This window comes from Urocitellus parryii, chromosome 3 (assembly GCF_045843805.1).
Source record: "Urocitellus parryii isolate mUroPar1 chromosome 3, mUroPar1.hap1, whole genome shotgun sequence".
In the NCBI taxonomy this organism is placed as follows: Eukaryota; Metazoa; Chordata; class Mammalia; order Rodentia; family Sciuridae; genus Urocitellus; species Urocitellus parryii.
This window is the reverse complement of record NC_135533.1, coordinates 178,813,258-178,831,317: the sequence shown is the minus strand read 5'-3', so window position 1 is coordinate 178,831,317 and position 18,060 is coordinate 178,813,258. Positions and strand designations below refer to the sequence as shown.

At 39.0% G+C, this 18,060-nt stretch overlaps 1 protein-coding gene across 1 annotated transcript in view; it reads left to right on the top strand.

Moving 5' to 3' along the window:
* The window catches only part of Efhb (EF-hand domain family member B), a 53,235-nt gene extending 35,411 nt beyond the window's left edge, over positions 1-17,824 (top strand). Inside the window, exons 9-13 of the mRNA XM_026395930.2 lie at positions 3,327-3,481; positions 11,144-11,351; positions 14,631-14,843; positions 16,630-16,811; positions 17,651-17,824. Of these exons, the coding sequence (XP_026251715.2) occupies positions 3,327-3,481; positions 11,144-11,351; positions 14,631-14,843; positions 16,630-16,811; positions 17,651-17,824 (932 nt within the window). The remainder of the gene's footprint in view (positions 1-3,326; positions 3,482-11,143; positions 11,352-14,630; positions 14,844-16,629; positions 16,812-17,650) is intronic.
* Positions 17,825-18,060: the final 236 nt, after the last annotated feature.

The window sequence follows — 18,060 nt, the reverse complement described above, 5'->3', positions numbered from 1 at the left end:
TGCTTCAGTCCCTAGGGTGAAGTTATTCTTCATGTTATTGGAGTTACTGTTTATATTAAGATGACTCTAGGAACCCAGCATGGTGGTGTACTCCTGTAATGTCTGGTACTTGGGAGGTTGAAGCAGGAGGATTGAAGTTTGAGGCCAGCCTGGGCAATTTAGCAAGACCCTGTCATAAAATAAAACAAATAAATAAAAAGGGCTGGGGATGTAGTTCAGTGGTAGAGTGCTTGCCTTGCATTGGAAAAAGAAAAGAAACAAAGCAACAATAACAAAAAACGATGACTTTAGGAAATGTGCAAGGTCTCCCTGGCTCCCAGAATGTACTAAGGCAGAGACAAGCTGAAGGAGAATCAAGGCAGGTGGCAGTGGTGCATCATGGGAATTGGTTGTGGGCCAAGTAGTAAAGGAGCCGGTTTAGCTTTTCTGACCACATGGTGTGGTAGATAGGTCATGGGTCTCTCTCTTAGGGTCAGGTCTTGTACTTCTGGTTTCAGTTCTTTGGAAATGATTTGATGTCAGCTTCATAAATGTTATTTCAGGACCAGAACAAAAGAAGGTAATTGTATAGGTCTTACCCACCAGGCAGTTAAATCTAGTGAGTGTGGTGGGGAAACAACTAGAATTGAAAAATAACTATTTAAATTATTATCCTTGGGTGGTAATGGAGGCAAAGGCTTCTGAAGATAAAAAATACTCAACTTGGAGCCATTTTATAGAAGGAAACCTTCATCACACAAATAGCCACTGAAAGGGTTTATATCTGAGGAAGGGGTGTGAAGGAGAGAAAGGTCTGACTATCTGAAAAATCAATAAGTTACTCTTTTCTTTCTGCTTCTTCTATCCCTTCTCTTCTTCCTCCCACTTGTTTATTTATTTATTTTTTGTTTGTTTTTTGAGATGCTGGGTTGCCTAGGCTGATCTCAAACTTTTGAGCTCAAGGGATTCTCCTGCCTCAGTCGCCTGAGTAGCTGGGGCTATAAGTGTGTGCCACTGCACCTGGCTTTTTGAATTTCATTCCAAGAGCATTTCTTGTGTGTGTGTGTTTTCCCCCCACTTTAGGATGATCTGATGGTAGCTGACCTGTGTCAGATGTCCTTGGTCTGAGGCACTTGCCCTTCCTGGAACCAGCATTAGTTGTGGGATTTTTTACCTACACTCAGGGCCTTTCCAGAGGGGGGGAAAAAGTCTTTTAGAGAAGACTTTTACCAGAATGTGCATAATTAATTCCCAATTTGATAATAAATAAGTAATTTACAGGTGCTATGAGTACCTATTAAAAGTGACCCTGACAGAGCTTAGCATTATGACTTACATGGAATAGGTGTAGATATTAATTACTCGTAACTGCAACGAATGTTGTAATTTTAATTAATTCACTCAGGGCATCACAATCAACTGCCAGCATGACCTTGCTTCAAAAAAAACTGTCTTGGCAGGAATCGGAGAAAGGTGTAGGCCAGGCAGAAATTCTTTTCTGGTGACACTTACCAAGGTCAACTCTAGTTGATGTTGTGGGTCAGGATTTTTAGTTAATGGAGCTGTTACCATCTAGGGGTGCTAGGTTCACTGTCTTTTTCAGCAAAGAATTGAAGAACTGGATAGAGATAGTAACCAAGAAGGAGGTTTATTGCAAAAGCCACAGAGAAAGACTTCTCCAGAGAGAAGGGGCTCCAAATCTGGGTATCCAGTGGAGGACTTTTGGCCTGTTCTTTTTAGGGTCTCTGGGATTTCCTCCTTCTCTTCTGTCCACACTCTCCCCACTATTATTGATTGGTGCCCCCTCTGTCCAAGCGTCTCTTTTAGTTTTTCTATTGGATCCCCTGCTTAGGAACATGAGTCCAGAAGTTTCTGTCTGATTGGGTCCCCTGCTGGTGTCCATGAGGACTTTCCTCAAGCAGGAAGTTGACCTCTCCAGAAGACTGTCTCATGATCCTTTGTTTTGGCACTGCCCCCAACCTCCTCACTTGTCATCTTGCCCTGACTGTCAAAGTCTTTCTATATCTCTCTCAAACAATGGGTGGGGACAGGCCTCTAGTGACACTAGTGGTACAGGGGGAAGCAGAATTGAGAAATGGGAACATGGTATGCAGACCATACATCACCTGGAAACTAGGAGGGAATAGTGATATTCTCTCTCTCTCTCTCTCTCTCTCTCTCTCTCCCCCACTGAAGACTTAACCCAGTCCCTTGTGCATAGTAGGCAAATGCTATAGTGATAAAGTATATCTCTAGTCATTTAAGTTTTTTTGTTTTGTTTTGTTTTTTTGAGGCAGGGACTCACTAAGCTGCCCAGGCTGGCCTTGAACTTGTGATTCTTCTGCCTCAGCCTCTTTAGTAGCTGGGATCATAGGCATGCACCACTGCATTTGGCTGGCAATAGGGAATTTGAGTTTAATTTTCATAAGGGTCCAAACCCAGATACACTAAGTGGCTCCTACTTAAAATCAATCCAAGTTTTCAGATCTTCAACATTGTAGACAAATGTTGCCCAAGAGGTAGTCAAGCAAGGGCTTCAATATCTTAGTGAAGGACTTGATAGCTGAATGGGGCTGATGATGCTCCCACAAACTTCATGTTTTTTTTTTTTTTTGATTTTTTTTTCTTGAAGAGAGAAGTGACATACAACAGAAATATTTATCAATTACTTTATGTGCTTTCTTTCACACACAAGGATTTTCTGGCATGCTGCATTTTGACGCAGTCTGGCTGGGCACAAGATCATGAGCCACTCACAGCTTTGTAGATTCAAATAGCAATTCTTTATTCCCGAACTCACACCGGCCCTCTACAAACACGTTCTGGGGAAATCCAAGTTCTGCCCCCAATTCATGTACTTCACCAGGCTTTTAATCCCCAAAACTTTCTGAATTCCACGGGAACTCAGGCAGTAGGATACGCCCTATTCCCAGCAGGAATAACCTTAAACCTGGAACTGCCCTAAACCCAGATTGTCCTAAACCGGAACGCCCTAAACCCAAGGAGCGGGATACTTCCTAAAACCTGCAGGATACACCCTAAACCTGGATCCACCCTGGTCCTTGAGCAGGGTCACCTTTCTCAAACATACATGCAATGTCACAGCGAATGTCCAAGGCAAGTCCATTTCCACGAGTCCTTCCTCTAAGCAACATGGGGTACGCTGGCAAGGAAATTTCGATGCGTCATTCCTACTTGGCAATGGCCCTCAGCAGCATTTAATAGCATCAGTGTTGAATATGAGTTTTTCATTCACAGAGGTTGCTAGATCTCTCTCTGTTTAAATATGAAAATAATATCAACAGGCTTTAAATTCACATAAAAGACTTTTTTTTTTTCTTCAATAGGAGTTGGTGATCTGATCCATAATAGATCTCCAGGCGAATATCTTCGAGGGAAGGACAGAGTTCGAGCCCTGATTGCTGCAGTTCGACATCGCTTGAAGAAATTTAATTACCAAAACTTTGACAGTTTGCTGGAAGCCTTCAGGCACTATGACAAGGCTAGTAGTAGAGCAGAGCTTTTGGTACACGCATGGGCGGACAAATCCCAGCGGGTTTGTGTAGATGGGGGTCAGCACACTTTGCCAATTCCACCCCTTGTTTTTGTAAAGAAAGTTTATTTGAAACACAGCTGTGTCTGTGTTATTGTAAGTATCATCAGTGGCTTATTTTGTCTTACATATGCAGAATTTGAATACTAACAACAGAGATTAATATTTATTACTTGGCTTTTAACAACAGAGATTAATATTTATTACTTGGCTTTTACAAAAAATGTTGCTGATCCCTGGTGTAATTATTTGGTGGTTAAAATGAGGTTCTTTACCACTATCAGCATTCTTGGGACCTTGTTGGAAATGCACATTCCAAGGCCTACCCCAGATCAACTGAATTAGGAACTTTGGGATGGAGCTCAGCAATGTTAACAAGCATTCCAGGTGATTCTGTTGCACATTCAAGTTTGAGAACCATTTTTTTTTTCGTAGATAACTAAACTGCAGTGTGTTAGGATCAAGGAGGAGGGTACAGCTCCGGATTCCTGGGGAAGATCTGACAGTCTACACCTTAATCTGAACACGTTCACATTGTGCCTTCGTCTAGGTCCAACTCATGCTTAGAATGTCTTTCCCTAGAGGAGCAGGGTGTGCTTTCCATTTTATTTAATTAATTTAATTTATTTATTTTGGATCCAGGAGTGCTCTACACCTGAGCTACACCCTCAGTTCTTTTATTTTTTATTGCGAGACAGGGTCTCACTAAGTTGCCCATGCTGGACTTGAACATGTGATCCTTCTGCCTCAGCCTCCCCAGTAGCTGGGATTACAGGTGTGTGTTGTTGTGCTCAGCAGAGGCCTTGTTTTTGATTCCCAGTACTGTCCTTTTCCCCTCAAATTGTACTAATCATGTAGGAATAAACACCTACAAACAAGTACTCACCTATTTCCAAAATACTACTACAAAACTGTGTTCAAAGAAAACACAAGTATACAACTGGTTAGCTTTTGATAGAAACCAATTACTATTAATAGATAATTTCAAAAATTTTTTAAAAAGTAAGCTAAAATAAGCACCTTTCAACTTCTAATCTGTTATAACTTTTCCCCCTTTCTATGGTGCTGGAGATTAAGCCTAGGGCTCCCACATGTATTCCAATACTGAGTTGTGGCTCAGCTCCTTTTCACTCAAATGTAGGTATCTCATAAATATCATGGTAGAGGAAATTTACCTAGTAGTGACATGAATAAGAGAACCTGCATTCACACCTAGTACTTTGCTTTTAAAAATTCTTCATTTTCAATGCAATTATAGGAAATATGATCTTCTTAATAGCTGTTGATTATCTGAGTAAACCACCAGGCATATTCCTTGTGATAAAATTAAATTAAGCAGGGAGGAAATTACTGAGAATTATTTAATGCTGGTATACCTTTTAAACAGTTAACTTTTAATATGCACAATGTAGTGCTCAGTGTCCTTAAGGAGCTTTTTACTGAGAGGGTAATAAGCTGTGGTTCTGGTACAGCTGTAGGATAATTTTTGATTATTTGAATCTGATATTGTTGGATGCCCAGATTTAATTTAGTAGGAAAAAAAAAGTAGAACAGTGCAAATAAACTATGATTTCCTAAGTGAATCTTCTTGGCGTATAAAATTAATTCTATTATTTATTGAACACCCATAATACATCAAGCTTTATTCTGGATAATGTATAGACTTTCCACTTAGGGAACTTCACATCTCAAGGAATTAATCATAAATTAGAGTACCAGTGGAATGCTAGAGCGGGCTTTGAGAGAGCATATTGTTAAATTTTCAGGAAGTTTGCAAGCCATGTGACATCCCAACAGTAGTTAGAAATTAGCCCTGATGAAAGTATTTATACCACGGACACAGCAACTGCTACAAATCAAGGCTTCTTTTCACCACAGCCTCCAAACAGCCAGTTGTTAAACAAATAGAGCACACCACTAGAGTAGAATCGGCGCCAAGCACTATGATAAATTCAAAATTACAAGTAGGGATATTGGCTCTTGGATATTACAGACAATGTAATTCATGATGGAAATCAGTTGACGATTTTTCTCTTTCAATTAATTGTCTAATTAAGCATGTGTAGAACTCAGTAATTTGTGCTTACTTAAGGAATACATTCTTTGCCAATATGTAAACATCATTAACTTAAAACTAAAATAATCTCCTAAAATAAATTTCACTAGTAGGCCTTAGGGTTCTCAGCTAAATTCAATAATTGCATCCAGTTCTTGTTTGGGGGTGGGGGGCTGCTTGTAGACCGTCCATTCAACTTCCTACTTGTCTGTGCCACCAGCCAATGGTATTTGCTAGTTGATGACATTGATTCACCCTGTGGAATGATGGTATTCAGTCACTCCATGCAATGAAAAAATATGGGGTTGAGAAAGATCTCCAAAGGTGTTCCATGAGGGGGGAACAGTCACTAAGGTTATTCTCTGTTATTTCCAATAGAATTCTCAGTAAGATTGAGGAGAATGGCATTCAAATTATGGATAGAAATTCTTGGCTGTCAAGTAAACTTATGGTGCTTCTAACAGTTTGAGAGAGCTACTCCACAGCATTTTTCTTCACATGAAGCCTCCCTGGGGTGGACTGAAAGATTAAATAATGTCTTTCACTCCCCTGGACATTCCAGGTTTAAGGCGTTCTTTCTCTAAGGGCCCGATTGCTATTTTCTTTCTATCACCATAAGGTCCATACGTCTCATTGCAGCAACTGTAAACTTCACATTTCTCCATTCATTCCCTATTTCCACCTAGACCTTTGGTCTGGAAAGGTCAGTTATCAGAAGGATGAGGAGATTTTGGAAAAGTTCCAGAGACCCATTTCATTTCCTGTTTTGGCCTCTATAGAAAGACTGGGTGAGCAGTGCGCTCAATCAAGGAATTATTACTCTTTTTTTGACTAGGACTATGTTAACCCAACAAAGTATCAGGTGGCTGAAATGCTGAGATGAAATTAAGTTTGTATCTCCAGAATATTTTTTTTTTTTTTTTGTGTGTGTGTGTGTGTTACTGAGGATTTAACCCAGACCCTTGTGCTTGCTAAGCATACTCTACCACTGAACTGTGTCTCCAACCATTAGAATCCTTTTTATGCCTGGTTGCTACAAAGAGGAGGATCGACCAGATTGTCCTGAGGTTGCTAATGGGGGAAAAAAGATGTACAATGATCAGTAATGGTCATGACAGAACCCTGCACTTTCAAAATAGGCCTTTATAACCCACACCCCTTTTATTGTGAAAGCAGTTGAGATAAGATGATTTCTTTCTGGGAACAGCTAAACTACTTTTCACTAAGGTAAAAGTTACCAAGAGCTGATAAAAAAGGTAAATAATTTTTGAGAATGCCATTCTAATGCTCAATAATACTAGATGGCAGTGGATGGTAAAGAGGAAGAAAGGTTTATTGAATACCTTGATTAACAGCTTTTGTGCTATGAGATGGACCATTGTTGTATTAAAAATGGTCCAGAAAGCAAAAAAAAAAAAAAAAAAAAAAAAAAAAGCCTCAGATGGCCTCACTATTGTGACTGGAGCCAGCTGATTATATTGGAACAGCATGACTATAACTTGAAAAAGTGTCAACTTTGGTAGACACACCACTGATATTCTGAGAGGAGGTCAAAGTTCAATATTGTCGGTTGTGAGCATGTGTGCAGTGTGTCCTCTCTGACCATGAGACAGATGGGGCATTTTTGGGGCAGGAGTCATTTTTTTTTTTTTTTTTTTGCTTGTAGTGGAAGTTTCTGCATTCACAATATACAGTCCTTTATCTTGTGTTCTATTGTAATAACATGTGTGATGTCAGGACTGGCACAACTATGGGTCCAGGCAGCAAGGGTAGCAATCTGAATGGTTCAGGCTTGATTAACAATTTAATTCCAATCATTTCCTCAGAGAATAAATTCTTATTGTGAATATCAACTTGAATTATTCAGATGGTTCAGTTAGTTAGCAACTAAAAGAAGTGTGTCTTGAATCTGGGAGTATGTAGCTTTCAAGTAGCAAACCAAACAGGAGGACCTCTGGCAATGGCCCAACTCAGTAATAATGTAACATATTTTATTATGGCCCAAGCTATGGGAATGGCTTTTAGATCTTCCTGCTGAGTTGTGCCTACATTCAGTTTTGGTCCTTTGTATGTTAACTTTGGTTTTGAAAGCCACAGAAGCCCAGTGAAAGCCACCAAGTTTCAGCTTGAGCAAATAATCAGAGAAGCTCAGGCATTCAGAGGAGCCTCTGTGAATTCAAGTCCTCCCCCCCCCCCATTTTTTTTGAGGGGAGACCAGGGATTGAACTTAGGGACACTCAATTATTGAGCCATATCCCCAGACCTATTTTGTATTTTATTTAGAGACAGGGTCTCACTAAGTTGCTTAGCACCTTGCTTTTGCTGAGGCTGGCTTTGAATTTGTGATCCTCCTGCCTCAGTCTCCCGAGCTGTGGGATTATAGACATGTGCCACTATGTCCAGCTCAAGGCCCTTTTGAACCAGTGGCTTTTCTTCAGTGGCAGAATGGCAAATAAAAAATTTCCTAAAGATTACTATCCTTTTTCATATAAAGCTCATGTGTTATTGGGGCAAGGATGTCTGCATTTTTTTTTTTCCTTTTTCTTTCTTTTTCTTTTTTTTTTTTTTTTTAGCTGGGCAGGGGATTGAATCAAGGGTCTCAACATGCTTCAGGCAAATGTTGTACCACTGAGTTCCATCCCCAGCTCCTATATCATTCTTGAACATGCCACTTCCACCTGACAAATGAGGCTTGTTGGATCCTTTCCACTTTGTACGTCATTGAGTCCAAGTTGACCCACTTCAAAATGATTACCAGGCTGGAGACTCACAAGGTTGCCAGGGGTCAAGTGTCAGTTCCAACAAGAGCCCAGTAATAGGCTTAGTTGCTTTTCAAAAAGTAGCAGGAGACAATGTGTCTTAAACCTTGAGGTGCACCTCTAAGTGAAGATTGTCTTTACTTTCCAGAGCTTCTAATTGGCAAAATGACCTGTAACAGAGACTTATAGCTTAAAGGGTCAGTAGAGTTATGGGGCTCTAAATGTACTGCAGTTTTCTACATGCAACTTTTCTTAATCAGGGCAATCTCTGGCACTTATGAGACATCACAATCCAGGCATGGAGAACATCAATACCAATTACATATTCATCAATAATAATTCACTGTTGGCTTAATTTGTGAGTGTGCGCGCTGGGAATTGAAATCAGGGCGAGCACTCTATCACTGAACTACACCCTCAGCCCTGTAGTTGGCTTTTGTTCTTCTCTGTGAACCCTGTCCAATTCTACTAGCTAAATCCAGTATCACTTTCTCCCCACCCTGGAACAAAGTATTGAATTGAATACAGACTTTGGTGCCTGTATTCAAAGGCATAAAAATTTGAGTCCTCACTACCCCTTCCCAACTTTGAAGTTCTACAGCATACTTGGACAGATGTGGCCTTTGACCTCTTGGTGACTGGAAGACCTTGGTCCCATTCCCCTAGTCACTTTTCTCCATAAAGGAGCTGTAGTTAGGGTACAGGAAAAGAGGGGATCAAGGCTGCACAGAGATAGACTGTCTCTGAACTAGGAAATAAGAAGTATTTATCTTGAGTTTTGAGTGGTATTGCGGTTGTACACAGCTCAATGAAACAAACCAACATTTTTTTTTTCAGTCTAGACAAATTCCTGTATTAGTCAGCAAAGCTATTATTATTAGCGCATCTGTTTTATTTTTGTGGACTTCTTGATTCAACAGCACTCCTTCCCCCATTACTTTTCAGCCACAGATATGGGGTTTATATTTTTGGTTAACTTGGGCTTGCAGTAGAAATTTTTATAAAGTAGTCTACATTAATCTAGGACATTTATAACTCCATTGTCAAGATAATGTGTTTTAAGTTCACATTTTGTTTCAACATAAGACTTAGGGATCTTTCCCAGGGCTGCAGGTCTGACTGCAATAATTATCTGCAATTTATTGGGTCTGTCTCATTGAGTCATTTCTTTTTCTTCAGGGGATCACCTCCATCAACATGGTAAATCCAAGCCTGGGCAGTTTGAACCTGAATACTACTACTCAGTGATTCATTCATGATTTCCCTTGGGAGTTTTTCCCTTTCAGGGAAATCTCTCTGAAGGAGCCAAAACTCTCTTATAGCAGCCAAAATCCACTGCCAAACACACACACACATACACACACACACACACATCACAAAAATGAAGAGCTCAGATCTTTACCATCATCTCTGAATGGCTTTAAGATCGGCTTGATAGACTGCAGGAGGGGCCAAGTGGTAAGATGCCCTGGCTGTTGTCATTCTTCCTTAACAGGCATTATATTCTCTGCTTCTTCTCCCAAGAAATCATCCAAAATTTTTGCTCAGAGCCCTCATAAAGCCCCCTCCCTTCATACTTATGCAAGTACTTTTGTCTTTAACTCTTATCTGAAAGGAAACATTCCTCCCTTTTCCTTGCCAGAATTAAATTTAATGGTCATTGTTACAATAGGGGCTTGATGGATGGGTAGCATCTCCTCTTGCCCATCAGAGTTTTAGCCAAGAAAACCTGGTCTATGAATCGATCTCCCTGTTCTTTGTCTTGCAACTACCTTTTCAATTTCTCATTAATAAGCAATGCAATGAAGGACTACTTATTGCCCAATTGAAACATGGAAGGTGTTAAAAACCTTGTAAGCAAGGAAAATTGTCTAGATGTTGTACACAACATTGGTCAAATGAAATGTCAAGCATATATCATGGTTATTTCAGCTCAGTCCTAGTGTAAACAGCATGATTTAAAGAACATGATTAAAATAGAATGGGGACTGGGAGTGTATATAGCTTAGTGAAAGGGCATACTCTGAGTACTTGGGAAGCTCTGGCTTCAATCCCCAGCACCTAAAAATTAAACAAATGGAAAAAAAAAACCCCAAAAAACAAAACAACAACAATAACAACAACAAAACAAACAAACAAAAAACTAAGGTTCTGAGCCATACCCTGCTTGTCCCAACCAAGGTTTGAAGTTACTGTATGTGTATATGACATTGTCTCAATGAGGATCAATCTTGCTTAATATATACCACCTCTTATGTTAAAATTAAGACTCTTGAATTTATGGGATAGAGCTATTTATTTTTTATTAAGCTAAATAATTGCTATTGTTTAGATACAAGTATCCCCCCAAAGCTCACGTGTGAGACAATGAGAGAAAGTTTGGAGGTGAAATGATGGGGTTATGAGAGCCTTAATGTAATCAGCTCATTAATTCTCTGATATGGATTAAGTGGGGTAACTGTAGGCAGGTAGGGTATGGCTGGAGGACGTGGGTTGATGGGGGTGTGCCTTTAGGGTAGATTTTGTCTGTGTTGAGGGGACTTCTGTCTTTCTACTTTCTGGTGGCCATGCCCTGAGCCACTTCCCCGCCCGCCCACTCCTCCACCATAATGTTCTGCTTCACTTTAGACCCAGAGCAACAGAGTCAGCCATCTATGGATTGAGATTTCTGAGAGCCAAATAAACTTTTGAGCCCCCAAATAAACTTTTCCTCCCCTAATTGTTCTTATCAGGTCATTCTGCTCTTGAAGGCAGTGCTCATCTTGTTATTATTATTTTTTTCTTTTTGTCTAACAGAAGAGAGATGGGATGATAGATAAAGCAGAGCTCCAGGAAGCTTGTAACCAGGCCAACTTGCATTTAGATGAGAATCTCCTGGACCAATTGTTTGACTACTGTGATGTGGATAATGATGGCCTGATTAACTTCCTAGAATTTGCAAATTTTCTTAACTGGAAAGACACAATGGTTCTCAAAGATTATGAAGAGAGGGTCATCATTAAAGGTATTTAAGTTGTGAAGATTCGATTAATTTTTAACTGGAATTTTACATTTTCATTTTTTAGGTGCTCAGACCTTACCGACTTGAATATTATATAAAAGGGAAAAAATACACACATATTTTTATTTATTTGCTTGTTTGCACATAGAATGTCTGTGGAAGAATAGGAAAGAATTTGAAAATATGTATTATTTCCAGGAAGAAGGAACTGGGTGGCTGATGCACAAGATAGCAATGTTATTTTTTTTATGTGATGCTGAGCTTTGAACCTGGACTTCAGTGCATATTATAGCAGTGTTCTACTGCTGAGCCTTATATCCAACTTGAGACTCCACCCCCCATACTTTTTTTTTTTTTGTATGAGGACTTGAACCCAGGGTGTTTTACCATTGAACTACATACTATATATGACTTTTATTTTGAGACAGGGACTTGCTAATTGCTGAGGCCAGTCTCTGAGTTACAATTCTCCTGCCTCAGCAGCTCCAGTTGCTGAAATTGTGCTATCATCTGAGACAAACTTTTTAAAAATGTATGTTTTTGTATGTTTTGAGTTTGGAACCAGGTATTATTCATCAAGAAAAATTAAAAGCAAAAAAAAAAAAAAAAGCTTTGTAGGAACTCAAAATTTGATAGTTCCTCACAAAGCTGTTTGAAAACCATTGTCTTAAGAGTAATTAGCTCTCCCTACCCAGGAAAACCCAGTAGTGATATAGAATTTCACGTAAGAAGATTAATTTTTAAAATTCTACACGAAAAGGAAAAAAAATCATAATTATTACTTTTTGATTCAAATATTTTCAGGTTTACATGTTATCTTCCTATATCACTAACCATATACATAGATATGCATATATATTTTAAACATTTCTGTAATAACAATGAACATACCATTTTTATTTGACTTTTAAAATTTAGCTTTTAAATTTCTGTGGAATGAAGAGATACTTTTATGGTTTCTGCAAGCTCCATTTTCAGTTCCCTCATGCTTATGTGTTATGATTTACTAAACCATTTCTTCACTCTAATCTAAGTTGTTTCCAGATATTTTAAAAGCAATATGGGTAATGCTATGATTATCATCTCTGGAAAAGCTTTCTGTTTCTAATTATATCTAATTTCTTATGAATGTTATTATTGTCTGTCCCAGAAGTAACTTATCTTTATTTTCATTCTGCTTTTCTAAATGATTCTACCAATTTGCAATTTTATCAGCCAAGGCTGTGAGAAGGTTTTACTCCAACCTTCAAACATTATTATAATTTAGTTGGTATATATAATGATACCTCATTTGCTTTAATTTTTGTAACTTGATTATTAGTAGAGAGGATTAACTTTTTAAAAAAGGTTGTTTACAATTTTATTTCCCCTTGGAATGTCTGTCTGTTCTCTAAAAAGTGACTATACCAGCATTTGGGGAAAAGAAACAAAAAGAACTAAGGTTCTGAGCCACACCCTGCTCTACCTTTATTCCTGGACCATACCTTTCTGCAATGCCAAAACCAAATTTTGGTTTCTACTGAGGACAGGAGTGAGCCCTTACGCAGTGTGTCTGGTGCAGCCTTTATTTCTATCTATTCAGAAAGCAGCAGAATCTTCTTTACCCAATTAAGTTTTTATTTTGTAGAAAACAACTCTACCCCAATCCTCTCAGAAATAAAGAGGCGGATGACATTTTTTTTTCCTTCTTGGCACAACTCAGGAAGTAGTGGGGGAGAGCAAAAGCCTATTTTCAAATCAGATGGTTCTTCAAGTTGTTCCTGTTTTTGGATTCCAACTTCATTAGCTATTGTCAATGATGTTCTTGAGGATTTTATCTTCTAAAATTTTAGGGAGGAACCTGCAAGTTAGGGGCTAGTAGGCCCAGAAGGGGTTTTGCCAGAAATTTTCGTATGTTAAATTCTGTCTTTTTTTTTTTTTTTTTTTAAAGAGAGAGTGAGAGAGGAGAGAGAGAGAGAGAGAGAGAGAGAATTTTTAATATTTATTTTTTTTAGTTCTCAGCGGACACAACATCTTTGTTGGTATGTGGTGCTGAGGATCGAACCCGGGCCACACGCATGCCAGGCGAGCGCGCTACCGCTTGAGCCACATCCCCAGCCCCTAAATTCTGTCTTACTGCTGACTTTTCAAGGGGTGGGTACCCTAAGGCAGTATTCTGAGGAACAAATTTCGCACCGTCCAGATTTCTGCTTTTTGTTAGGTATAGGAATGGGTTAGAGAATCTGGAACTCTGGACCTGAATGCTTTGGTGGCATGGATTAGGCACACTTTAAGGGGATGTGTTCTTTCTGTTTTTCCCGTTTCCACCTGGCTTTGATAATGATGCACCACTCACCTCTGCTACTCTTGTGTGTCCCTGAACCTGTTGAGTCCTTTGGTGATTGAAACACCACAGTACCCTCTAGTGGTATGTGTGGAGTAACCAGATCTTTGGAAAGGATATCTCATAAATTTACTCCTTAAATTTGAGAATTGACTTACCAAAGCAAATCTGTAAAAGAGTATATTGTCTTACAACTTCAGTTCTACATCAGATTTGTTTTTTCCTTCGGTGCTGGGGATTTAACTCTTGGCATTGCACATGCTAAGCATACAGGCTACCACTAAATTACACACTCATCCTGGCTTTTTTTTTAATACACTGATTTATAGAGGCTAGTTATATAACCAGTTCCTGAGCTCATAGTGGGTTCTCACCACCTTTCTGGGTGTTGTAATACGTATTTCCTGATCCTTCAATCAAGTATGCATTGAATATTTAACTCCAAATATGTCTTCTACCTCTCCCTAGGACACAGTTCTAGAAACAACTTCAGTAGACTAGAACAACCCAAGTTAATATGAGAACAAGTGCTTACTCTTGTGTGTTTTTTTCTCTCTCTCTCATTTTCTTTCCCACCCTCTCTTTCTCTATTTTTTTTTCAATGGTGGGGATCAAACTTAGGGCCTCTCCCATCTAGGCAAATGCTCCGACACTGAGCTATGCCCCACTCCTAAGCTCTAATAATAAATAAATAAGAGAAAAATTACTTTTGATCTATCAGATTTGAAAGCTTTATTCTAGAATAAAGTAAATGGAGTTGTGAGAGGAAACACTGATCCATGTTCAGATTATCTGATGTAGGACATTGGGTGTTGGCATCAGTACTGGGTTCATATCTGCTTACTTTCCATTACCAGGAAGAAACTAAACAAGAAACTCATCTTGTTGCAGAGCAGCAAGAACCAAGTAGTAACATATTCCTGTATTCCTGTACTTTTTCCCCCTTGTTTTTCTTAAAGATAAAAAACCAGATTGTGCAAATCCTGCTGAGGCTAACTTGAAAGAATCTGAACCAACTCTCCTGATAAAACCTGAGGATATTGTCTTAAAAGAACCAGGGAGCTCAAAAAAGATTGTCCGGACACTTCTGAGACCAAGTGATAAAGTTTCTAGCTACTATAAGACAACTTCTTCTGAGATCAATGCAGTTGTAGGAGCTGTCCCATCTATCTGTAAGTATGTCACATTATTTGGCAAGTTTCATGAGGATCAGAAGTATTCTTTTGTGTCTTTTCGTTGTCCCCAGACTCCCTCTGTATTAGACTATAGATTTCTTGAAGCCTTGGACCTTACATTTGACTCCATATTCTAAACCCTTAGGAACTCTCACATATAGATGTTGGCTGAATTGCTAATGATGACTCAAGTGAAAAGATTCTTTATATATTAATGAAATTGAAACCCTCATAGATCAGAACATTGAATGTTATACATTGTAGTAATTCAGGCTTAACCATGTATTTTAACACTTTCAAACCATGTGATTCTTTGCCTTAAAATAGTTAAAAGGTTTTTCAAGACATTTCTCTACATATTAAAACCCTATGTATTAGTTTGCTAGGGCTGCTGTAACAAAACACCACAAACTGGGTAGCTTCAGCAGCAGATTTTTATTTTCTCACAGTTCCAGACTCTAGAAGTCTGAGATCAAGATATTGGCAAGTTTGGCTCCTTCTGCAGGAGAATCTGTCCCATGCCTCTCCTCTAGCTTCTGGTGGTTTGCTGGCAGTCTTAGGCATGTCTTGGCTTTTGCTACATCACCCTGATTTCTGCCTTCCTCTTCACATGGTGTTCTTCCTGTATGTATGTCTCTGTCCAAGCTTTTCCTATTGAATTAGGGACCTGTCACACTCCAGTACTAACTCAACTTAGCTACATCTGAAATGATTTTATTTCCAAATATGGTTATTATGGTTCTGGGGGTTGGAACTTTGTCACATGAATTTTGGGAGAGAAAGATTCAAACCATGACACCCATATTTCAATTGAGCATGAATATTGATTTTTTAGAAAGTCTATTAGTCCAGATCACTTTCTTGAATGAAGGACAAGATGAAGGATTTATATATTTTTCTCATTTGTTTTTGTAGATGTGCTGTATATTTTAGTGTACAAAATCATGCCACATCCTTTAGAATAGTGCTTTCCAATAGAAATATAAGTGATACCTGTAATCCTAGTGGCTCTGGAGGCTGAGGCAGGAGGATTGCAAGTTCAAAGTTAGCTTCAGCAACTTGGTGAGACCCCTGTCTCAAAATAAAATAAAAAAAAATGGCTGGGGATGTGGCTCAGTGGTTGAGCACCCCTGGGTTCAACCACTGGTACCAAAAAAAAAAAAAAAAGAAAAAAAAAGTAATTGGAGTCATGTATGCTTTTAAAATTTTCTAATACATTAAAAAAAAAGCCACATTAAGAAAGAAAATAGACAGGGGTGTGGTGGTAGACACTGGTAATCCTAGCTACTCAGGAGGATGAGTAGGAGGTCAAAAAGTTCAAGTCAAGCTTAGGCAGTATAGTGAGACCCTGTTGCAGGATAAAATAAAATAAAGGACTGGGGAATGTAGTTCCATCATAGAGTGCTTTCCTAGTACGCATTAGGCTTTGGGTTCAATCTCCAGTACTCCTCCCAAATGAAAACCAACTCCCTAAATTATTAAATTAACCAAACTATTAAATATTTTGCATTTTTTCTTTTCTTTTTTGAGGCAGAGCCTTACTATGTTGCTCAGGCTGGTCTTGAATTCCTGGATTCAAGGTCCCCTTCCATCTCCGCTTCCTCGGTTCTGGGACTATAGGTGTGCACCACCACACCTGGCTGCCTTTTTTCTTTTTGCACTAGAGTGTTTGAATTTTACTTTTATAACACCCTGCAATTCAGAATAGTCACATTTCAAGTGCTCAGTAGCTGTGCACACGGCTGTGCCTCATGCCCGTTTTCCTCCCTCATGGATTACCTAGGTTACCCCATCTTTGGTGTTCCAACTGTTCGATGTGATATTCCTGCCCCTCGAATTCGTCGTGTCAGTGATAGAACTAATTATGGAGAAGAGGGCAATGCTTACTCGTTACTCTATCCTACCATCTTTTCCCAGAAAGGAGTGTTTGAGAGAGACTTCTTCAAGACCAGATCAAAAGAAGAGGTACAGCCATCCCTTTGAAAGAAATGACGGTTTCATAGATAACAAATATGGAAATGTTTGCTTCTCAGTGACTACTATTTTCAAAAGTATAGCTTTTATATCATAAAAGTCTAGAGAATCCCTGATTATAGGATTTTTGATGAATAAGGTCCAATTTGGTTTTGACATTCTAGTACAATTCAGATACTGTTCAGTAGTTAAATACTGTTCTTAGTTGGGAAAAGGAAAGATCCGTCTCTTCTTGTGGAAGTATCCTTATGACCTTGGGCTTCTAACACCAAAAAGTAGGCACAAGAAGGGCCACTCTTCCACCCTTCCTGTCTACTGCTATCATATGTCCCAGATGATCTGAGGTGATCACTGATTTAAAATATTCTGTACTATTGCCACACCATATGTCAGACCATGTATCTTCCGCCCCCCCCCCCCCCGCCTCAGAAAATGTGGCCCCTGTAGCACAGGTGATCCTTTGCCTAGAGGAGTTATAAAGTGAGATCCACCAGCTGGCTCACAATAGCCACTTAGGCACCAATGCCAGGCATGGACAGGGTGGAATCCAGGGAGTAACTGCCTCTTTTCATTATGTTCAGAGCTAGAATTGATAGGAAGAGACAGAGGATGTCTTTTTGAGATTTCAGATGAAGTGTTGACCTCTTAAAAATTTACAAACATACGCATACACACACACACATGCACACACACACACACATACCTACACATATACACACACACTTTTTTTCGGTACAAATATCCATAGTCTAAGGTATTATAAAAGATTTTAAATACGAAATTTAAAACACATAAATCTTGGTGTGGTTTTAAAATACTTTTTTTTCTAGATTGCAGAGATATTATGTAACATTGGTGTGAATCTTTCTGAAGAAGAATTTGAAAATGTATGGACTCTTGCATCAAAAAAACATCACAGAGGTGAAGTGTGCGTGGAGAACATCAGAAATGTTCTGGATGAGCTACAGTATGCAGACCGGAGCAAGTGTAAAACAACCTCATGATAATTTTGGAGTTTATGAATTTAAACAAAAGAATAGTTAAATCTGAGTTCATCTAAAATGTTTGACTCATGCTGATTTTTGAGAGAATTCAGCAATCACTCTAATAGGACTCATATGCCTTCATGTGTCTTACTAATAAATGAGATTTGGGAATTTAAAATTTGTTGCTTTCTATAAAGCATCCAAGAACTTTACAACTTGACAAGTGCTTAAAGAGTTAACCTTCAGCTTCACCA